At 36.2% G+C, this 20,010-nt stretch overlaps 1 protein-coding gene across 6 annotated transcripts in view; it reads right to left on the bottom strand.

The window, feature by feature from the left end:
- The window catches only part of HECTD1 (HECT domain E3 ubiquitin protein ligase 1), a 90,844-nt gene that overhangs the window by 15,161 nt on the left and 55,673 nt on the right, over positions 1 to 20,010 (bottom strand). Inside the window, exons 20-29 of one of the 6 annotated variants that reach the window (XM_077772721.1) lie at positions 18,889 to 19,023; positions 17,666 to 17,805; positions 17,068 to 17,391; positions 15,608 to 15,774; positions 15,080 to 15,256; positions 10,752 to 11,588; positions 9,838 to 10,059; positions 5,688 to 5,821; positions 3,493 to 3,615; positions 1,337 to 1,493 (exon numbers count right to left, since the gene is read on the bottom strand). In XM_077772721.1, coding sequence (XP_077628847.1) covers positions 1,337 to 1,493; positions 3,493 to 3,615; positions 5,688 to 5,821; positions 9,838 to 10,059; positions 10,752 to 11,588; positions 15,080 to 15,256; positions 15,608 to 15,774; positions 17,068 to 17,391; positions 17,666 to 17,805; positions 18,889 to 19,023 — 2,416 coding nt within the window. The remainder of the gene's footprint in view (positions 1 to 1,336; positions 1,494 to 3,492; positions 3,616 to 5,687; positions 5,822 to 9,837; positions 10,060 to 10,751; positions 11,589 to 15,079; positions 15,257 to 15,607; positions 15,775 to 17,067; positions 17,392 to 17,665; positions 17,806 to 18,888; positions 19,024 to 20,010) is intronic. The other 5 variants (XM_077772722.1, XM_077772723.1, XM_077772724.1 and 2 more) reach the window with 5 other exon arrangements.

Here is a 20,010-nt window from a genome sequence, read left to right as displayed (position 1 = left end):
CTCACCATAGAACATTATATTAGAAGCATACTTACTTCCATATTTAACACAGGTATCATTCTATCATGTAAATACATTCTGTACTTAATGAACATTTAAGTCTTCCTTAAGGATAATATGCTGATTACAATAGCTGACGTTTATTGACGCACACACCAACTGTCATGCTAACCACCTTATATATTTTACCTCATTTAAACTTTTTAACTACCTTAAAAAAAAAAAACTTTTTAACTACCTTGTCAAACAGAAACTATTGTTTTCTACATGTAAGAGATAAGAAAATTCAGGCTTACACTGATGTGCTCAGTATATCAGCTTCCTACTGTTGTTGTGACAAACTACCATCAACTGAGTGGTTTGAAACAACCAGTTCTAGAAGTCAGAAATCTAGGGGCGCCTGGGTGGCTTAGTCGGTTAAGCATCCGACTTTCGCTTAGGTCATGATCTTGCGGTTTGTGGGTTCGAGCCCCGCGTCGGCCTCTGTGCTGACAGCCAGCTCAGAGCCTGGAGCCTATTTCAGAGTCTGTATCTCCCTCTCTCTCTGACCCTTCCCTGCTCATGCTGTCTCTCTCTCTCTGTCTCCTAGAAATAAATAAAAAATATATTAAAAAAAAAAAGAAATCTAAAATGGGTGGGCAGGGCTTTGTTCCTTTTTGGAAGTTCCAAGAAAGAATCCATTTCCTTCCCTTTTCTAGCATCTAAAGGCTGCTGATATTCCATAGTTCATGGCCCCTCATCACTCAGATCTCTTCTTCCTGTTGTCTAATCTCTTTCTCTGTCTCTGACCTTCCTGTATTCCTCTCATGTGAACACTAGTCACTGGGCCTACCAAGATAATCCAGGATAATTCTCCCATCTCATCTGCAAAGTCTCTTTTGTCAAGTTAACATTACCTATTCATAGATTCTGGAGGTTAGGAACTACAAGTCTTTGGGGGATCATAAGTATGCCTAGCACAACCCAAACAGAGTTGTAAAGAAGAGAGTTGCCAAGCTGAATAACTCCAGAAACCATAAATGAAACCACTATACAATACTTCTTTATAGCAATTCTGATCTAGTAGAATACAGAATACAAATTATCCACCTTTAAATGGGCCTTCCTTTAAAAACTACACACACACACACAAAAACAGAGTGCTTTAAAAATACTGTAATTTGCTCCTTTAAAAATAACCTCATTTTTAAGGACTTGTGACTGATATACAGGGTTTTTTCCCTAAAAACTTTTATTTCTAAACCTGTACACATAGTCACTTACTTTCCTAATCAGATATAACTATCTTCTTTGGTATCTATTAAAATTAAATCACAAGAACTAAAAGGCACAGTACCTGGGGGTGGAATCTCTAGATCAGTTGTTTGTTGCACATTAGTACGACCAGGTCTAGGATCAAAGGCAGGAACCAAAGCAGAAAACTGCCGCTTAAGCACATAATCATCATCCCACGTTCTCCGACGTCCTCCTTTAGTTTCATACTCTTCTTCTTCCTATTAAAATAAAATTTCACATACAACAAAATAAAACTTTTCATTACTGCAAAAGTGATGTGCCATCTTTATTTTTCTTTTTTTTTTAAAGTTTATTTATTTAGGGAGAGACAGTGCTTATTCAAGTGAGCAAGGGAGGGGCAGACAGAGAGGAAAAGAGAATCCCAAGCAGGCTCCACCTGTCAGCACAGAGCCAACATGGGGCTCGAACTCACAAACCCTGAGATCATGACCTGAGCTGAAATCAAAGAGTCGGATGCTTAACCAACTGAGCCACCCAGGTGCCCCAATGTGCTATCTTTAAAAATAAGGTGTATATTAAATACTTCTCTATTGGGGCACCTGGGTGGCTCAGTCAGTTGAGCTTCCAACTTCAGCTCAGGTCATGATCTCACGGTTCGTGGGTTCAAGCCCCGCGTCGGGCTTTGTGCTGACAGCTAGCTCAGAGCCTGGAGCCTGTTTCAGATTCTGTGTCTCCCTCTCTCTCTGACCCTCCCCTGTTCATGCGGTCTCTCTCTCTCAGAAATAAATAAATAACATTAAAAAAAATTTTTTTTAAATAAATACTTCTCTATAAGCATTACACTTCCTTATTTAGCTGTATTTAAGCACAAAATGAGCCAATATAAACATGTATAGGCACATACATTTCTTAATGATTTAAGCTTACCAAAAAGTAACTTGCCTTAGTGGTGGTTACACAAAACTACACGTGATAAAATGACAAAGAACCATATACATACATGGCACCAATATCAATTTTCTGATTTTGATATTATACTCTAATTAGGTAAGGTAACCACCAAAAGAAACTGGGCAAAGGGCACAAGACTGCTCTAGTATCTTCGCAATTTCCTGTAATCTGTGAACTTACAATTATTTTTAAATAAGCTGCTTTTTAAAAAATATAAATTTTATTACATACTGAATTATATACAAAATATAATGCTTTGAAATTACTTTAGTTATGGGACAGATAAATCAAACATGTTTGGTAACGTGCTGGTAACCACCAGAATCAAATGATGGGTTACTGGGATTCACTGTACTATTCCACTTTTAGAATGTTTAAAAATTTCCCTAATGTAAGTTTTTTAAAGGAACGTTTTCTCCTATTCTTCACTTTTAATAGCAACCAAAAAAGATCAATGAATTATAGTTGTAAATGTCTGATGTAAAAAGTAACAATTGGGGTGCCTGGGTGGCTCAGTCGGTTAAGCATCCGACTTCGGCTCAGGTCATGATCTCACGGTTCGTGGGTTCGAGCCCCACATCAGGCTCTGTGCTGATGGCTCGGAGCCTGGAGCTTGTTTAAAATTCTGTCTCGCTCTCTGTCTGCCCCTCCCCAACTTGCTCTCTGTCTCTGTCTCTCAAAAATAATAAACATTTTTAAAAAAGGTAACAATTATGTATATACTTAGAAGGACACATACAGCCCCTGATGCTCTGAACACTTAATTAACTTTTAGGGAAAAAAAGAGGGAGAGAAGAGGAATAAATAAATAAATTAATTAATTAATTAAAAAAATTAACTTTTAGAGCAATCAAAAGTACACTTGATAGCTCTGTAGCTGAACGTTTGGATTTGGTCCTAGATCCGAAACTTCTACGTTTGAACTTTACCAATCACTTCATCTGAAAATAAGGACTAATACTAACTCTAAAAAAGTTGTTAAAAGGATTGGATTAGTTAATACATGTAAAGTATTGAAAACAGTGCCGAGGACTTAAATAATGATCAATAAATGTTTAGCTAATAGACTAATATTATTATCTCTACTACTGAAAACTGTAAATCTTGGCTGCCAGAGCAACCATGGACTCTCTCCAGAAAACAGAACCCAAGCAGTAAGGGAAATGTCTCTTTGTTAACTCTATCTGGCAGCTAGCTTCTTAACCCCACCCCTATCCCCGTATATTTTTCTAGACATTTTGGTTGATGCCTTTACGTGAAAGGAGGAAAAATACACTGTAGGGAAGATAACCATTAAGATATTACCTGCTCCCCAATAGGTCGGCTCCCTGCTCCAGCAGGGACTTGTGGCAGCTGTGAGGTGACAGCATGGTGTGTCACATCAGAGCGGGAGCCAGCTCGACGCTGCAGGGATGGACGTCTCAGAATCTGAAATAAGAAAATGTAAACAGACAGGTCTAATTATTTGACACACACACACACACACGCGCGCGCGCGCATATATATATCCCCATTCAGGCTTAACCTCAAACTATCAACCCCTATCATCAAAACTATCATTAAAACACTTCACATTCATTAGCCATCTTCAGAAAATCAAACGCTTTATATTCAACTTACATTGTATACAAACCTTCACAAGAAATATGCTACTGTAATCTATGTTTTTAAGGAAGATATACTAAAAGTATTTCTTGGAAGTTCTTTACCCCATTAAAACCCAACTGTATAAAATTTTTAAAAATCTACTAACATTTTATAAAAAGAAATAAAAATATACAAGTTACAATAAATGGTATTTGCAGGCAAAGGTTCAGTTTAAAGACGATCAGAGTGGTCTATGGATCAAACTTTCTAAGCTTGGGTCTCCATTTTTGTACTTAACCTAACTGATCAGTTAGGGCATAATTATTTTTTTCTATGCACTACGTCAGAGATGTAAGGACCGATGAAATAATACACAGATACTACCGGCAAAACACTACAGACTAAAATATAATTCTTACGGAAGAACCATAAAAATTATATTTTTTAGGATTAGAGCAGTTCTTTACACTTTTAAACCTTCAAAACATCATCATGTGACATTTTAATATTTTCCAAATACAATAAAACCTTGGATTGAGGGTAACTTGTTCTGCAAGTGTTCCGCAAGATGAGCAAACATTTCTAATAAATTTAAACTTGCTAAATGAGCGATGTCTTGCCATATGAGTAGTCTGTGATGCCAAATGTCACAGGATCACAACTGAGCCAATGGTTCTTCTCTCCCTCTCACTGCGGGATTGTACATGATCGTCTCCCATGTCATGGTGTTTGGCAGAAATCAGTGATTTTCAGAATGTTGGATGGTGCCCACAGCTGGTACTAGTGTATTTGTTGTCACCTCAAAGCACCTATGGACAGTCCTTTGCTTTTCCATACAAGAGTAAGTTTAGTTAGGAATGCTTTGCTTCATTCCAGGTCAGGCTGCCTGCAGTTATAGACCCTTTCCTCTGCTGCCTTATTGCCAATTACACTAAATACAGTATATGACAAGAGTTTATTAATACTATACTGTAGTCAACATCTGTCAAGTGTATACAATGGCCCCCATGCAGAAAAAGGTTGAAAAGAAAGGCAGTAAGAAGGAGATGATTACAGTCAAAGTTAAGAAGGAAATCACTGAGAAGTACAAACGAAGTAAGTGAGTGGCCAAAATTGCAAGACTTCATAAGAAGTTTACATCTGCATCTTGTCTGCAGAAGAAGAAAGGTGGAAGAATTCCTCACGTCAATGAGATTAGGGAAATGCGCAAAATGTGGGAAACTGCAAAATTTTGTAGAAAAGCATCACCCCAATAAGACTTTAGTAATGCAAGCGATCAATCTGTTTAATGACAATGCAATGTCACATTTCTGTGAAATCCTCAAAAGAAGAAAAAGCAAGTGTCATTGGATAGTTCCCTCATTAAAGTTGCACAAGAAGAAAAAGATTCCACTGAGACAATAGATAGCAGTGATTCTGTTAGTGACAGTGAAAGTCATCCTGCACAATAACCTACCCCTCTTGTCTCCCTCAAACCAGCCCCAAAGGCTTTCAAAGGTAAGTTCAGGTTAATTTATTTATTTTCCTTCATGTTTTGTATTTTCTTTATTATTCTGTATTATAGTACAGTACTGTAATCATTTTATATGCATATTTTTGGGTTGTGGAACGAATCATCTGAGTTTCCATTACTTCTTACGGGGAAATTCGCTTTGCTATCCAAGTGCTTTGGATTATAAGTACGTTTCCAGAGCAAATTATGGTCGCAAGCCAAGGTTTTAGTGTATAACTGATTTATCTTCTTTTAAAGGAGAGATGCTCAGATTAAAAGTGCTTTTCTTAATTAACCACATTTTTCATGCTCATGCCACATTTCCTTGCTTCACAATTTAACCAGGACTTTGTTTTTCTTCTCTTCATTCCAATTATTAACATCTTATATTAGTTAAGAGAATGGGAGATACTCTCTCTACCATAACCTCCTCGTATTCTTGGTCCTCCTGATTGTCATCTTCATTCTCATCATCTTCCTCATCTGGCTCAGGCAAGTCTTCATCATCATCTAGTTCAGCTAACAGAGTACTGGCACGGCAGCTATCCAGAAAATCTGGAAAAGAAAACCAACAACCTTACTGTCAACACAATTATCAAAGCATGATAAGATAACTTTGTATATTGGTTTTATAGAACACAAGTAAAATCCAAGAAAGACAAGTATAAAGACCACATTAAGTGATGTCACCCTTCAACCATCACAAATACAAAATGAGTAACACCGGTCACAAGCATGGCAGAGAACAACACAGGCTAACGGATGACCATAAACTAATTCCAAGTCTACAAAATCACAATATAAAAGGTCAACAGTATGGGCAAGGTGTAAAAATAACAATCCTATCACCATTCTCTGCATAAGTCATAGGAAGCATAACATAGTGCAAAGAGAACACTGAAGTCATTCACTCTCAACAAATATCTCTATTGAATACCTGTTCTGTGCCAAGAACCATGTTAGGCACCAAATATACATAGGTGTGAACAAATATACATGGTCCAAGCCCCCATGGAACGGACAGGGGAGACATTGAAAAAACAATCAAATGAATATATAAATAGGAACTGGGGTGCCTAGGTGGTTTAGTCAGTTAAGCCATGACTTTGGCTCAGGTCATGATCTCGCCATTAGTGAGTTCAAGCCCCATGTCAGGCTCTGTGCCGACAGCTCAGAGCCTGGAGCTTGCTTCAAGTTTGTGTCTCCCTCTTTCTCTGCCCCTTCCCCACTCACACTCTGTCTCTCTCAAAAATAAATAAACATTAAAAAATAATAAAACAAGTAAATAGGAACTGTAAATGATCGTGGGAGGGAATAGACAAAATAAAGTTAATAAGAGAGACCTGGGTTTAGCTACGTGACCTGGCAGGTTCATGATAACCGCTTAAGGAGACTACCTATTTACTATGAAGTAACGTAGGTACCATCTTTTCTTTTATCCATATTCCCCTCACTCCCCAATGAAGACTATATCAGATAAAAACAGTCCCACATAATGAAGATGCTGATGAACTGTTCTTCACAAGAAATGAAAACAAAAAGTAATGCGGCTAAAACAGAAGTTTTTACTGGATATAAAAGAAAAAAAAATTCTACGGATAAAAAGACAATACACATTCTATATTCCAAAAGAACATTCAGAAGACAATTTATAATTGCTTTGTAGAATTTTCTATCTGCAAACCTCTGAACCAAATACACATTTTTTTAAGTCTAATAATTACACAGGACTGAAATTTCAATACCTTTTACTAGAAGGCTAGTACAAGAAAGAGTCCTGATAAGCAATTAGTTTCTAAGGCACATATTTTCTTAACACTTTCGTATTCTGGAATGAGAATGTGTCTTAAAAGCAATATCAAGTTTCAGCTGAATTGGCAACAGTTTTTCCTTAGGACATAAAATAATTATTGGCATCTTAAATTTGATAAAATATATTACCCTTAACCCATTGTAGGGTACCATACTGCAATTTAGGAGTGGTTCTCATAACTGTGATGTGTAGTACACACACAAAATCAGTTCACTTTTGGTTTACTTTCAAAGGAACATAATCTGAATGAAATTCCATCTCTGACATGTTATAATTCACTGAAGCCAAAGGCTTTTGTTATTCATCATCTTCTCATTTAAACAGCTCCTTATTTCCTAGATTTGACCATATCACAGCATCATGTTCCTCAAAACCTAATACAGTAAAAGTTTGCATATATAAAAAGTATTGTATAATTTTACTCTGATTCTTCACAGCAGCACCTTTAAGATAAGTCTTCTAGTTTTAGGAATGTAAAAAAAGGAGTTTGTAATCATCTAACAATAATTTCTAAAAGGCAAATGGCAGCTATAATACTCCTTTAATATTCTTTCCCACTAGCGTACCCACAGCATTTTTAAGTATCACAAAATCAAGAATTAAAGCTTCAATGAAGTTACCACATAACAAATGAGTAGGGAGGGGCAGAGGGGCTCCATAAGAAAAACTAGAGAGAATATAGCTTATTCAATGAATTCACATTACTTTGGTGGAATCATCATCATTTTGCTATATACACATTTAATAGATAAGGTAGACACAGAGAAATATAATGATTTTCCTAAAACAAATGAACATCAGATCCAACTTCTGGCCTGAAATAGGAGGACACATTCAAAGGAAAACAAAAACACATTAAAATAAGATTTATACACTCCATGTTAACTAACTAGAATTTAAATAAAAACTTGGGGAAAAAAAAGATTTACATAAAATAATACTTAAACTATATCTTCATACAAATGTTCTTATATTTGAAATTAACAAATTTAATTTTTAAATAGAAAAGGCACTGGCATCAAGGATGTATGTATGTATGTATGTATGTATGTATGTATGTATGGTAAAGGACATTCCAAAACAATAATGATGGAAGTACTTTTTTGAAAGGCAATTTAGCAATTACTTCTTTTAAAAATGTATCTTAAGGGGGAGCCTGGGTGGCTCAGTCAGTTAAGCATCCGACTTAGGCTCAGGTCATGATCTCAGTTTGTGGATTCAAGCCCCACGTCAGGCTCTGTGCTGACAGCTTAGAGCCTGGAGCCTGCTTCGGATTCTGTGTCTCCTTCTCTCTTTGGCCCTCCCCCACGTGTGCTGTCTCTCAAAAAAAAAATATGTAAAACAAAAAAATTAAAAATGTATCTTAAGGAAATATACAAAACTAAAGTTCAAAGATGCCAATTCATAACAATGTTTATGGTGATTAAAGGGTGTGACTTAAATGTCCAAAATGGAGAATTTATTAAATAACAATCGCATAGTCAAAGAGTAGAATATATGGCAGCTATTTCAAACACTGCAGAAATCCATCAAACAATATGAAATTAATTTCACAATGTACTCTCTGGAAAGATGATCCTTTTATGGGGAAAGAAGAGGGGCCAGGTATAGAGTTCCTGGCCAATAATTTAATCAATTGTGCTTAAGTTGTGAAGCCTCAAAACAAAACAAACAAAACCCAAAATGGAGGGACTCAGAGAGCTTCCAGGCTGGTAACATCCCCAAACACCAAGGGGACAAATGCACCTGTGTGTGGGACCTTCCTGACTTCACCCCATGCATCTCTTCCATCTGGCTGATCTGGAGTTATATCCTTTTTTTTATAAGAAAAGGGGTAATCAAGTAGTAAACAAAATATTTTCCTGAGTCCCATCAGCCGCTTTAGCAAATTAATTGAACAGGAGGAGAGGACCATGGGAGCCTCTAATTTATAGCCAATCTTTAGCACAGATGACAACCTGGCCTTGCAGTTAGTGTCTGAAAGGGTGGGGAGATAATGTTATGGGTCTGAGGCTTTTACGTATGGGAAATGACACTATCTCCAGGTAGTTAATAGTGTCAGAAGTGAGTAACTGAGTTAAACTCTATGACACCCAGCTGGTGTCTAAAAAGTGTTTAATGTGGGAAAAGTTCACAAACATTTGTTAGTCAGCGGTGCCAGTAGCGAAGTATTCCATGAAGAAAGTGTTAAAAGTAGAGGAGGTACACAAGGGAGTGTTTTTCCTCTTTTCCTCTTACATTACAGTGTACAAAGCCTTTTAATCTATTATACTTCTATTCTTCTCTGATAAAGGTGTCAACTTTCTTTGTTATTATGATCCTTCCAATAAAACTTCATTAGTGCACAAAAGGTAAAAAAGGAGAGCACAAAAGTTCCTAGATACTTGCTTATAATCAGATAATTTAATAGTCCATTTCAGCGCACATGAAGATGCCATACCTTTAAGTAATGAGAGGATTACTACTTTCTAATCAAAAGTTAAAAACAACATGGCAGAGGGGCGTCTGGGTGGCTCAGGTGGTTGAGTGACTGACTCTTGGTTTTGGCTCAGGTCATGATCTCATGGTTCATGAGTTAGAGCCCCACACTGGGCTCTGTGCTGACAGAGCAGAGCCTACTTGAGATTCTTTCCCCTTCCTCTCTGCCCCCTCGCATTCTCTCTCTCAAAATAAATAAATAAACTTAAAAAAAAATAGCAGAAAAACATAGTAAAAACATCACTACACAAATACCTAAATATTTTAAATTACAACTTACCATACAACGAATATTCTGCTTCCTGACCGGTGTCACTCTCACTGGAAGTTGACGTGAGGCTGGTGGTTAAAGTATTACTTAAGGACTGACCAACTGATAAAACTGTTGTTGCTGTGGCTACATTGCTGCTGCTAGTCACACTGGATGTTGACATTGTCACTGTTGATGTGGTACCAGGTGTGGTCAAATTGGGGAAACTCTGAGCACCCATAAGAGGAGAAGCTAAAGATAAAAAATGAAGCAAATCAGTACAACAGATGAGGCTGTATAAACCTTAGAAAAAACCTGGTTGTATATTTAGAAAAAAAGTATGAGATTGTGAAACACTAATTATTTAAGGCTGAAAAGCAACAACTTTGGGAACCCAACTGAAATCCAACTAAAAGTCCTTGTTTTTACAGCCCTGTTACTTTCAAGAAATTAAGCTCTGCTTTTTTAAAAAGGGAAACAGGCAATCAATTAATTCCCAATGATGTTTTCCAAAAGAATTACTTTGACTTGTTAACTTAAATTAGAATTAAAGAACTTTTAGAAAATAGTAGCAATTAAGGACCTAAGGAAAAGTTAAACCAGCGTGATGCTCTGATTTCAGCTATGATAAAATTTAATAGTCCTCTATTTCCTCATACAGCTGAAGTTCACAATTTATCACAGAAAAGTGAAAAATAGAAGTGTGTTATTGTTTCATCCTTTCAGACTAAGAGGTTCTTTATCATACCTGATCTGAATTCTTAAGAGAATTAATTGTAGAACTTAAGTCCATAATCCTGAAGTGCTTAATTTGACATGGTTGTATGTAACACGGTTAATGATCTAGTTCACGACTGCAGCCAGAACCCACTGAACCAGAAACCCTACTTTGCATCACTCAGGGAGGAAAAACCATTGGGTTCCATAAGGAAAAGCTCACTTACTTGCTGTGCTCATCACATTCCTCCCCAAAGTATTAGTGTTGTTATCACTGCTGCTTCGGCTTAGATTCATGTTGTTCGTGGCATTAGTCCGTGCTATGTTTGCCACTCTCCTTACAAAACTCTCCAAGCTAGATGTTTCTCTTGAGGACAGATTAGGTACACTTGCACTAGAGCTCATAGGGGCCCCAGCAGCCAACAAAGAACTCACTGACAGTCTGTTACTTGCTGAAGAACTAAGGGGTCGTTGTGAAGCTGCTTCTTTATTAGTTAACTCAGACACTGAACTAACATCAGGAGAACTAACACTAACAATTCCCATGGATATTGCACTAGACTCCCCAGGAGTACGAACAGAACTATCAGGGCCTAACTTTCTTTCAGCATTTTCACTTCCCGTTTCCGCGGTTAAGGTGCTGGTGCTTGCACTGGATGATGACCCTACTTCTGTTTGAGGGACGTTTTCAGCAGATGAAAGAACAACAATTGGTTCATGGACATCAGCTCCTGAAACTATACTGTGTTCCATTACAATTTCTGATCTCCGTTCCGTTTTGGTCGAACCCAAGCTGATGTCGCTGCTACTGGCCACGCTACACACAGAACTGCTGCTTCCTTTTCTACTTGAGGAGCCTGCAGCAGCAGATGTCTTGTCTGGACAGTTGTTTTTCACCAAGCTGCTCCATGATTGCGTTGTGCCTGAAACAGTGGATGAAACAGGTTTGGGTGATGCCACTGTATCAGGGTCGTACCCTGGTGCAAGCTTGAGGTCAAATTTTCCTTCTGCGCCCATACGGTAAGAGTTTGAGCCACCAGCATCCCAGGTGACATCAATCCAGCCTGGAAAGGGACAGGAGTTTGTGAGACCCAGCAGAAAGCAGATAGGAGCGTGTCAGACAGTAGCTCCACAATATGGGATCAGCTTTTCATCAGTGCTGCACTTCTCTGAATTCCTATAGTCATTTAAGGTCTGCCAACTAAAATTAAATTCTTCCTTTTATTTCTCTCATTTCTGAACTGCTTGCTCTGCTGATATCTGAAAACAATGTTTAAGGGTCATGTTTACATCTACGGGGTTATCTTTTAAGGGGAAGAACTGTTAAAAACCATAAAAAGATGGATATAAATAGTGAAATACTGCAAGATCAGTTAAGTAGAGATGAAATCTAAATTGCTAAATAGAACTATGTAGTAGAATGTTCTTTACAGAAAAAGTTCTGACTTACCATTAATTTTTAAGTTTGGGCTAAATCCTAATAATTGACAAAATATCCATATATCACTGTTTAAATTTTAGGTCACTAGCTCAAATAACACTAAGTCAGCATTTCAATTGTGTTCTCAAAGTTCAGTGGTTACTTAGTTTTCTTATGATTAGGTTTAATAAATTTGAAAAAGCACAGAAAATTCTAAAACCAAATTTTTAAAGTATGCTAAGCTCTTTTACTAGAACCTATAAGCTAAATCTAATAATGTGTAAAGAACTAATGAATAGTTCATTATTCATACATATTATACATGATATTCAATGTATATTTACTTGTACTTGTAAACAGTACTTGTTCTTTTTAAAAAAAAAACACAACAGTAATTAACTTCCAAGAGCAGTAAAATAAATTGTCTATTAGAAAGGAAAATAATAAAAATTTTACAATCTTACTTTAGTATTATAAGCTAACTACTTTAAGGGAAAAACACAACACATGAAAAACAAATGTACTTTTAAAAATATAACCAGTCTTTATAAAGTTTGAAATTATTTCATCCATACAGGCAGGTACCCCCATGCATGTGCAGATGTGCACATACACATAACAAATCCATGTATATTTTTGATGACAGGCTCAGAGGGGTATAAGTAATACTAAATTACCTGTGGAGAGTATATGCATAGGAGTTCTAGGAGATGAAAACTACCTGCTCCAAATCTACATCATCTAGTTTTGATGAGATTTCAATTGCCTCTATTTATTCTATATGCAGAAGTAACTTCTGAAGAACCAACATGTAACTATCTCTTCTGCAACATGGAACAGTGTGAATAAAGGCTCAAAAACGTATCCCAATCCCAAATAAAATTAACATTTATATTGCATTTATCAGTCTAAAACTATACTGATAATTTACTTCATAATAATTTTCAGGATCTACAATTGTATATTTATCAGTTTCAGTCAGAAGGCAGGGGATCATACATTTTTAGGGATCAGCGTATATTTGAAGTCCAACAAAGTACCTTTACATCGTAGGCCCCCACATTTGTAGAATATGTGAAAAAAAAATGGATGGTCCTACTGACACATAGATTCTTTACAAAGGATTTAATTGATATAATGTGGAAAATAAATTTTAAATGTGAACTATTCATATTGAGAATGTAATTAAATTGTTATCTAAGGGGAACCAAGAAAAGGCATATACATACTATCCATAAATTCATAGTTACAAAACTCTGGGCTCCCACTATGCCCGAAAGATAGGTAAAAAGATAATTAGTAATTAACTAGCCATATTAGAAATAGTTGGTTCAGGGGTGCTTGGCTGGTTTGGTTGGTGGAGCGTGCAACTCTTGATTTCAGGGTTGTGAGTTTGAGCCCCATGTTGGATGTAGAGATTACTTAAAAGTAAAATTAAAAAAGAAAAAGAGGAGGAGCAGGAGGAGGAGGAGGAGGAGGAGGAAGAAGGAAGGGAGGGAAGGAGGGAGGGAAGGAAATGGTTTATTTATAAGCTAAGTACTCTCTCTGACATAAAGGTTTTCATGTGAGACTAAATAAGAATAGCCACCTTAGTCAGCTGCACCTCTAAACCTTTACATTGGATCAGCAAAAATAAGCTTTTCTTACATACTAAATTCTAAAATTAAGATTCCCATTTTCCTAGGCAGTTGCTTCAGCTGACTGCAGCCTGAGAAACCACATTCATATAGCCCTAACTAGCTAACACACTTAATTGCCCAAACAATTTAGAAGTAATAGAATATTAATAGCGTATTATCAAGATGTCTGAAAAACAACATTTAAAATTTCTGGGTTGAAGGTACTACTGTCTTCTCAACTATTAATGGTTTTTATGAACTTTGGCAGTTACATGTACATTCATTCACTGTAAACCTGCTATAATGGCAATGATTTGAAATACAGTATAACTATATAGAAATACGTAGTAAAGTAATTCAAGGAATAGAATTTTAAAAACAATAAAATCAAGAGTTTATTTAGGTAAATAAACGCCTGTTATCTCACAGAACATGAGTGTATTAAGATATTAAGTGTTTATTCATTCTCCTAAGCACCGTCACCTTTATTATAGCTCTTTAAATATTTGGTGTAAGTTAAGAATATGAACATTTTACTTTTTGTTTTTAATGCCATGCAAAATTATTAAGAACACACTACTAGCTAGGCAAAGTATCTGCTAATAAATCAGCCTTTTAACTTATAAGGAAAAAATTAGCCATTATGAGTTGCTTCTGGGAGTTAAGAACAATTGATTAAGTGGATATGGACTTCTCTAAAATCCACAGCACGAAAGGTTTAAAATGAACTTGATTTAGAAGTGCCTGGGTGGCTCAGTCAGTTAAGTGTCTGACTCTGGCTCATGTCATGATCTTACAAACGGGGTTCATGAGTTCAAGCCCTGCATCAGGCTCTATGCTGACAGCTCCAAGCCTGGAACCGGCTTTATTTTATGTCTCCCTATCTCTCTGCCCCTCCCCCGCACTCGCTCGCGCGCACGCTCTCTCTCTCTCTCTCAAAAATAAACAAATGTTAAACAAATTTTTAATGAACTTGATTTAAACAGCCCTTACCTTATAAGATATCAAAGTTTAAAGCCAAAGAAATATTAGTAGACTGAGAAATTAACAGTCCACAGTTATAAACGGTATCTTATAATCTACTAATAAATGAAGAGGCTACAATTCTCATTCTTTATTGAAAAATAGTAAGTAAAAATGTTACTACTTTTTCTTCGAGTGAGAGTATAAAAAATTACTGCCTGATTCCCATGAGGCTAACAAGAAAAATGTAAGCGATTAAAGATCAATGGAAACGTAAGAATAGACTAAAAAACAAAAAGCAAAACACGTGTCTTCAGAATAGTCAACTTATACTAGCTTATTAATCACTTCAAAATATTAGCACTAAATTTCAAATCAAAACAGAAAATAAAATTTTCCCTTAATACTAAGTAAACGACTTTTTCATTTTTAATGTTCTTCTATATAGTGCTCAGACATACATACAATTTATAAACTATCCCAAAACAACAAAAGAAAAACAGTGTTACGTAATATTCCATTTTAACACCACAAATGCTAAGTACCTACTCACCATTATGCAGTTCTCCTGTGACGGTACCTTCCCCCTGTGGGCTGCCATCCTGATCTCGCCATTTCCAATCTAGCCCTCTGATCACACGCGCCCCTGGAACCATGTATTTCAGAACCTGGGAGCGTACCAGGCGTCTCTGTCTTCTAAGATTAGCTTCTGCTTCCTTAGCTGCTTTTCCTGTAAAATAGAAATTAGAGAAATATCAGGGCGCCTGGGTGGCTCAGTTAGTTATGTGTCCAACTTCGGCTCAGGTCAGTTATGTGTCCAACTTCGGCTCAGGTCATGACCTCACGGTTCATGGGTTCAAGTCCCGTGTCAGGCTCTGTGCTGACAGCCAGCTCAGAGCCTGGAGACTGTTTCAGAGTCTGTGTCGCCCTCTCTCTGACCCTCCCCTGCTCGTGCTGTCTCTCTTTCTCTCTCAGAAATAAATAAAAACATTTAAAAAAAATTTTTTTTAAAGAAATATAAACAAGTCACTTCTTACACATAGAATTGTTCTAGTAAGTGAAAAACCTATCATCTCTTTACCTAGCTGGTCTTCACATACTCCATTTACAGTGCCATAAAGTTCAAATCCAGACAGTGACAGGTAGTGGGTTTGTCCACTGGCATTTTTCCCCATCTGTTTAATTCTCACATGTCGCCACCCTTGTTTCTCATCCTTTGGTGGATCAAGAGGCCAGGTTGCTGTTGACCTGTGAAGGTGTTAAGAAAAACTGGTGTAATGTTTTAAAACAGATGGGGAAGATTTTTTACATAATAGAGACCTACTGAAAAACCAACTTCCACATTCAGTCTACAGTTTGTTACACAAGAAAAAAGATATAAAAGGAGAACAACAGCCATCATGAAAAGAAATTAAAAATGATGTTTAAAGGTATGCTATTAATGACTCTAACATTAAATGATTTATGATTAATAAAATCCAAAGAAATAAGACAAGAAATTTTATAAGCAACAAACTATGCTCTTATGATGAAGAATTCTTAAAAATTCTGGCAAAGTTTAAATGATACATTAAATGTTAAATTTAAAGCTTGAAAATATTATCTATTAAATGCTAATTAACTTGGATGCAAATTTAAAAATAGAAATAAATAATAAAAAATGAAAAATTCTCTATTAATTCTAATGATAAGGAGTTCCTTCCATATTACATCAAATGCAGAAATTAATTTAACTCCATGCTCTATATTCCCTGCAAAATGTGCCACACTGCTCAATTAAAACTTACTAGAACTAAAACTTTTAGAACTACTTTCTGCCCTTAGAAAAATAATACATGATCAGGATGCCTGGGTGGCCCAGTCAGTTAAGGGTCTGACTCTNAAAAAAAAAAAAAAAAACTCACCATCTAAATTTAAAATCTACTTAAAAAAAAAAAAAAGTGTCTGACTCTTGATTTCATGATGTTACAGTTATAAGATTGAGGCCCAAGATGGACTCTGTCCTGGACATGGAGCCTGCTTGAGATTCTCTCTCTTCTCTTCGTATGCCCCTCCCTGTAACCCCTCTCATTCTCCAAAAAAAAAAAAAAAAAAACCTAAAAAAATAATATATGATCAATCTATAAAATTTAGGAAAAGAGACACATTAAAAAAAACTTTAAGTCAGCCACAATTCTATAACCAGCAATAGCTACTGTTAACTTGTGTACATATATTATGTACATATATGAAGAGTTTAGTAAAAAACTAATTCCATTTTTTTTTGTTTTTATTAGTGTGCTATATATACACATATATATCAATTTCTTTTTAAGTAAATAGGCTCAATGTTCTACAGATGTTTCACCTAAAGCTGTTAAAGTTCTGGTAAAATTATTATTTCAAAGTTTTAATATTTAAATTACACTATTAAGTGATATTTTTAAAAAGAAAATCTTTCTTCAACATTCTGTAAAGAAGAGAGCTCTAAGGGTATACAGTTGCAGAAATAAACAAAGCTCTTTACTGAGTGTTTCAATTTGCAAAGACTCCTCAACTAACCCTGGTTCATTGAGACTGCAGTCATCAACATGGGTATACAAAGAAGTCCAGTTCTGTCCATCTTTGGATACCTGGAAAACCCAATTTCTCAGTGCAGACCTTCCATAACCACGAGCATGACGAAGTGTATACGCTGATGGTATCACCCAGAGACCCAGATCTATGGCAAACCAGGCATTCTTATCATCATTGCTGTGGCAATTTAAAGCTGAATTATCACGACTTAGTATGTCTTCTAAGCGGCCATAAGGTAGATTTCTTCCTTCTGATGATGTTACTACTACAAGTCCATAAGCAGCTGGATTCACCCATTCATATGCAGTTCTAAATAAAAGAAAAAAAATTAAGTGGTTAACACTATTAAAATATTCTATTTGTTCATATTAGTTTTCCACATAAAACTTATCAATTTTTTAAAATCCTACAACTGGCAATTTAGATTTTTTCTTCATAAAAAGTGAGATAGCCTTAAATTTAATCTGTAAAACAAAAATTCCTTAAACTGAAAGACACTCAGAGTAATTAATCATTTTATTCTACTACCAAGAATTTTTTGCCAGGTGAATATTTTCACTCTACATTAAATAGCATGACTTACTTGGCATTTGTCCCAATCCAGTAAATGATTCCATTTTCATCAAAATCATGCTGGTGCCGAAATATAAAATTTTGGCCTTCTCTTAATTTTCGAACAAAAACAAATGAAGATCGGTCAAAATCATACCACTGCTTTGCTACCTACACCAAAGAAAATACAAAAGACACTCACCTTAACAGGGCTTTTTTCAAAAGCATTCCCCACTTTTTCCTATCCCTTTAATGTGACTTATTTTATTATGACAAATACTCATTAAGGAATATTTGGGAATAAAAACAGAACGATACAAACTTCTACAACCAAAATACCCCACTATTCTTATGATAGATTATTTCTTTAGTCCAATCTTTCAACTGATAGAGTAAAAAACATCTGATCATAATGTACCATTAACATTTTTCCTTACCTGTTTTTATATTTATATATTTTAATAGCTACATAATATTCAAATATATGGAAATAATTATAAATCTGATATTCCTTTATTGACTAGCATCAAGGTTTTGTTCACTATTTTAGTATTACAAATGACTCTAATAAACATCTTTATGAAGAAACTATTTGTAATGTACAAAGATTACTTTCTTTTCTTTTTTTTTTTTTTTAAAGTTTTATTTATTTCTAGGAGAGGGAGACAGAGACAGTGTGAACAGGGGAGGGTCAGAAAGAGAGGGAATCACAGACTGAAACAGGCTCCAGGCTCTGAGCTGGCGGTCAGCATAAAGCCCGATGCGGGGCTCGAACCCACGAACCGCGAGATCATGACCTAAGCGCAAGTCTGACGCTTAACCGACTAAGCCACCCAGGCGCCCCCAAAGATTACTTTCTTAAAACAGAGTCCAAGGGTGCCTGGTGGCTCAGCTGGGTGAGTGTCCAACACTTGATTCAGTTCAGGTGAAGATCCCAGTGTTGTAGGAGTCAGCCTCTTAAGATTCTCTCTCATTCTTTCTCTGCCCTTCTCCCTCTGCCCATCTTCCCTGCTTGTACTCTTTCATTTTTTTTTCTCTCTCTCCCCCAACCTCTCCCCTCACTCTCTCTCTCTCTCTCTCTCTCTCACACACACACACACACACACACACAGAACAGTCTCCAAAAAATGGAATTACTAGGGCAAAGTGTTATTACCCTAACTCTACACACATATTTCCCTAACTACTTTTCTAAAGGATTAAACCACAGTAGAAAATGCCTTGAAATTCATCACAGCCTTGCCAAAAACTCACCATTTTTAAGAGATACTGTTCCAGAGATTCCACTGTAGCTAAGGGTTCCATCTTCAACATCCTGCCAGTCCTGTCAATCAATGCAGTTTCACCAGGTGCACGTTCCAACCGAAATCTTAATCTTCTTGTAAGTATCTGTGCAAAAATGACCAAAATGCTTCAGAAAATACATTGTTTTCTTGGAATTACAAAAGTGAGACATGTTTTCAATAGTAATTGAGAATTATAAAAGTGCAACCATAAAAGAAAGGTCAATGTCTGTTTTCTATTAATTTTTTTCTTTTTTTTTCTTTTTTTAATGTTTTATTATTTCTGAGAGAGAGGGGCAGTGTGAACAGGGGAGGGTCAGAGAGAGAGGGAGACACAGAATCTGAAACAGGCTCCAAGCTCTGAGCTGACTGTCAGCACAAAGCCTGACACGGGGCTCAAACCCGCGAACCGTGAGATCATGAACTGAGCCGAAGTCAGACACTTAATCGACTGAGCCACCCAGGTGCCCCTAATTTTTTCTTTAAAGGACCACTGAGTAAGTGATACTAGCTTCCAAGAAAGAAACAAAGTTAACTATGTACTCAGAGAATTTCTAAACAACTTCAAATATATATGGTTTGAATAAATCACAAAACAATTTAACAGAAGTAATGCATTTTTTACAAGTTGCAATTTTCCAGGTAAGAAAAGTAGCTAGAATATATCAAACAATCAATGACTAATAATTTTTTTAAGGTAGATTCTATGCCCAATATGGGGCTTAAACTCATGACCCTGAGATGATGAGTTACATGCTCTACCAACTGAGCCAGCCAGGTACCCCATGGCTAATCAACTTTTGAAAACACAAGATAGCTTTCAATCCAATGTATTTTAGTAAGCAAGTATGAAACTAGTAATTTAGGTAGCTTCATTGCTGTTTAAACCTTAACTAGTTCCTACAGACACATAATCAAATACTTATATGGACACATGGGTAGCAATTTAGACTGCAAAATAAACATAGGGCATACTACTAGCTATCCTTTTTACTTTGCACAGTCTCCTAAAATGAGAAGTGCATAATAAAAGATGTTGGTGCTCCTAGGACTGTATAAGCAGGAGAATTTCCAGTCACTGAGACTTACTTCT

Source organism: Crocuta crocuta, unplaced genomic scaffold, assembly GCF_008692635.1.
Source record: "Crocuta crocuta isolate KB4526 unplaced genomic scaffold, BGI_CrCroc_1.0 scaffold116, whole genome shotgun sequence".
NCBI lineage: Eukaryota > Metazoa > Chordata > Mammalia > Carnivora > Hyaenidae > Crocuta > Crocuta crocuta.
Note: the sequence above shows the minus strand (reverse complement) of the source record. Positions and strands in the feature narration are given on the sequence as shown.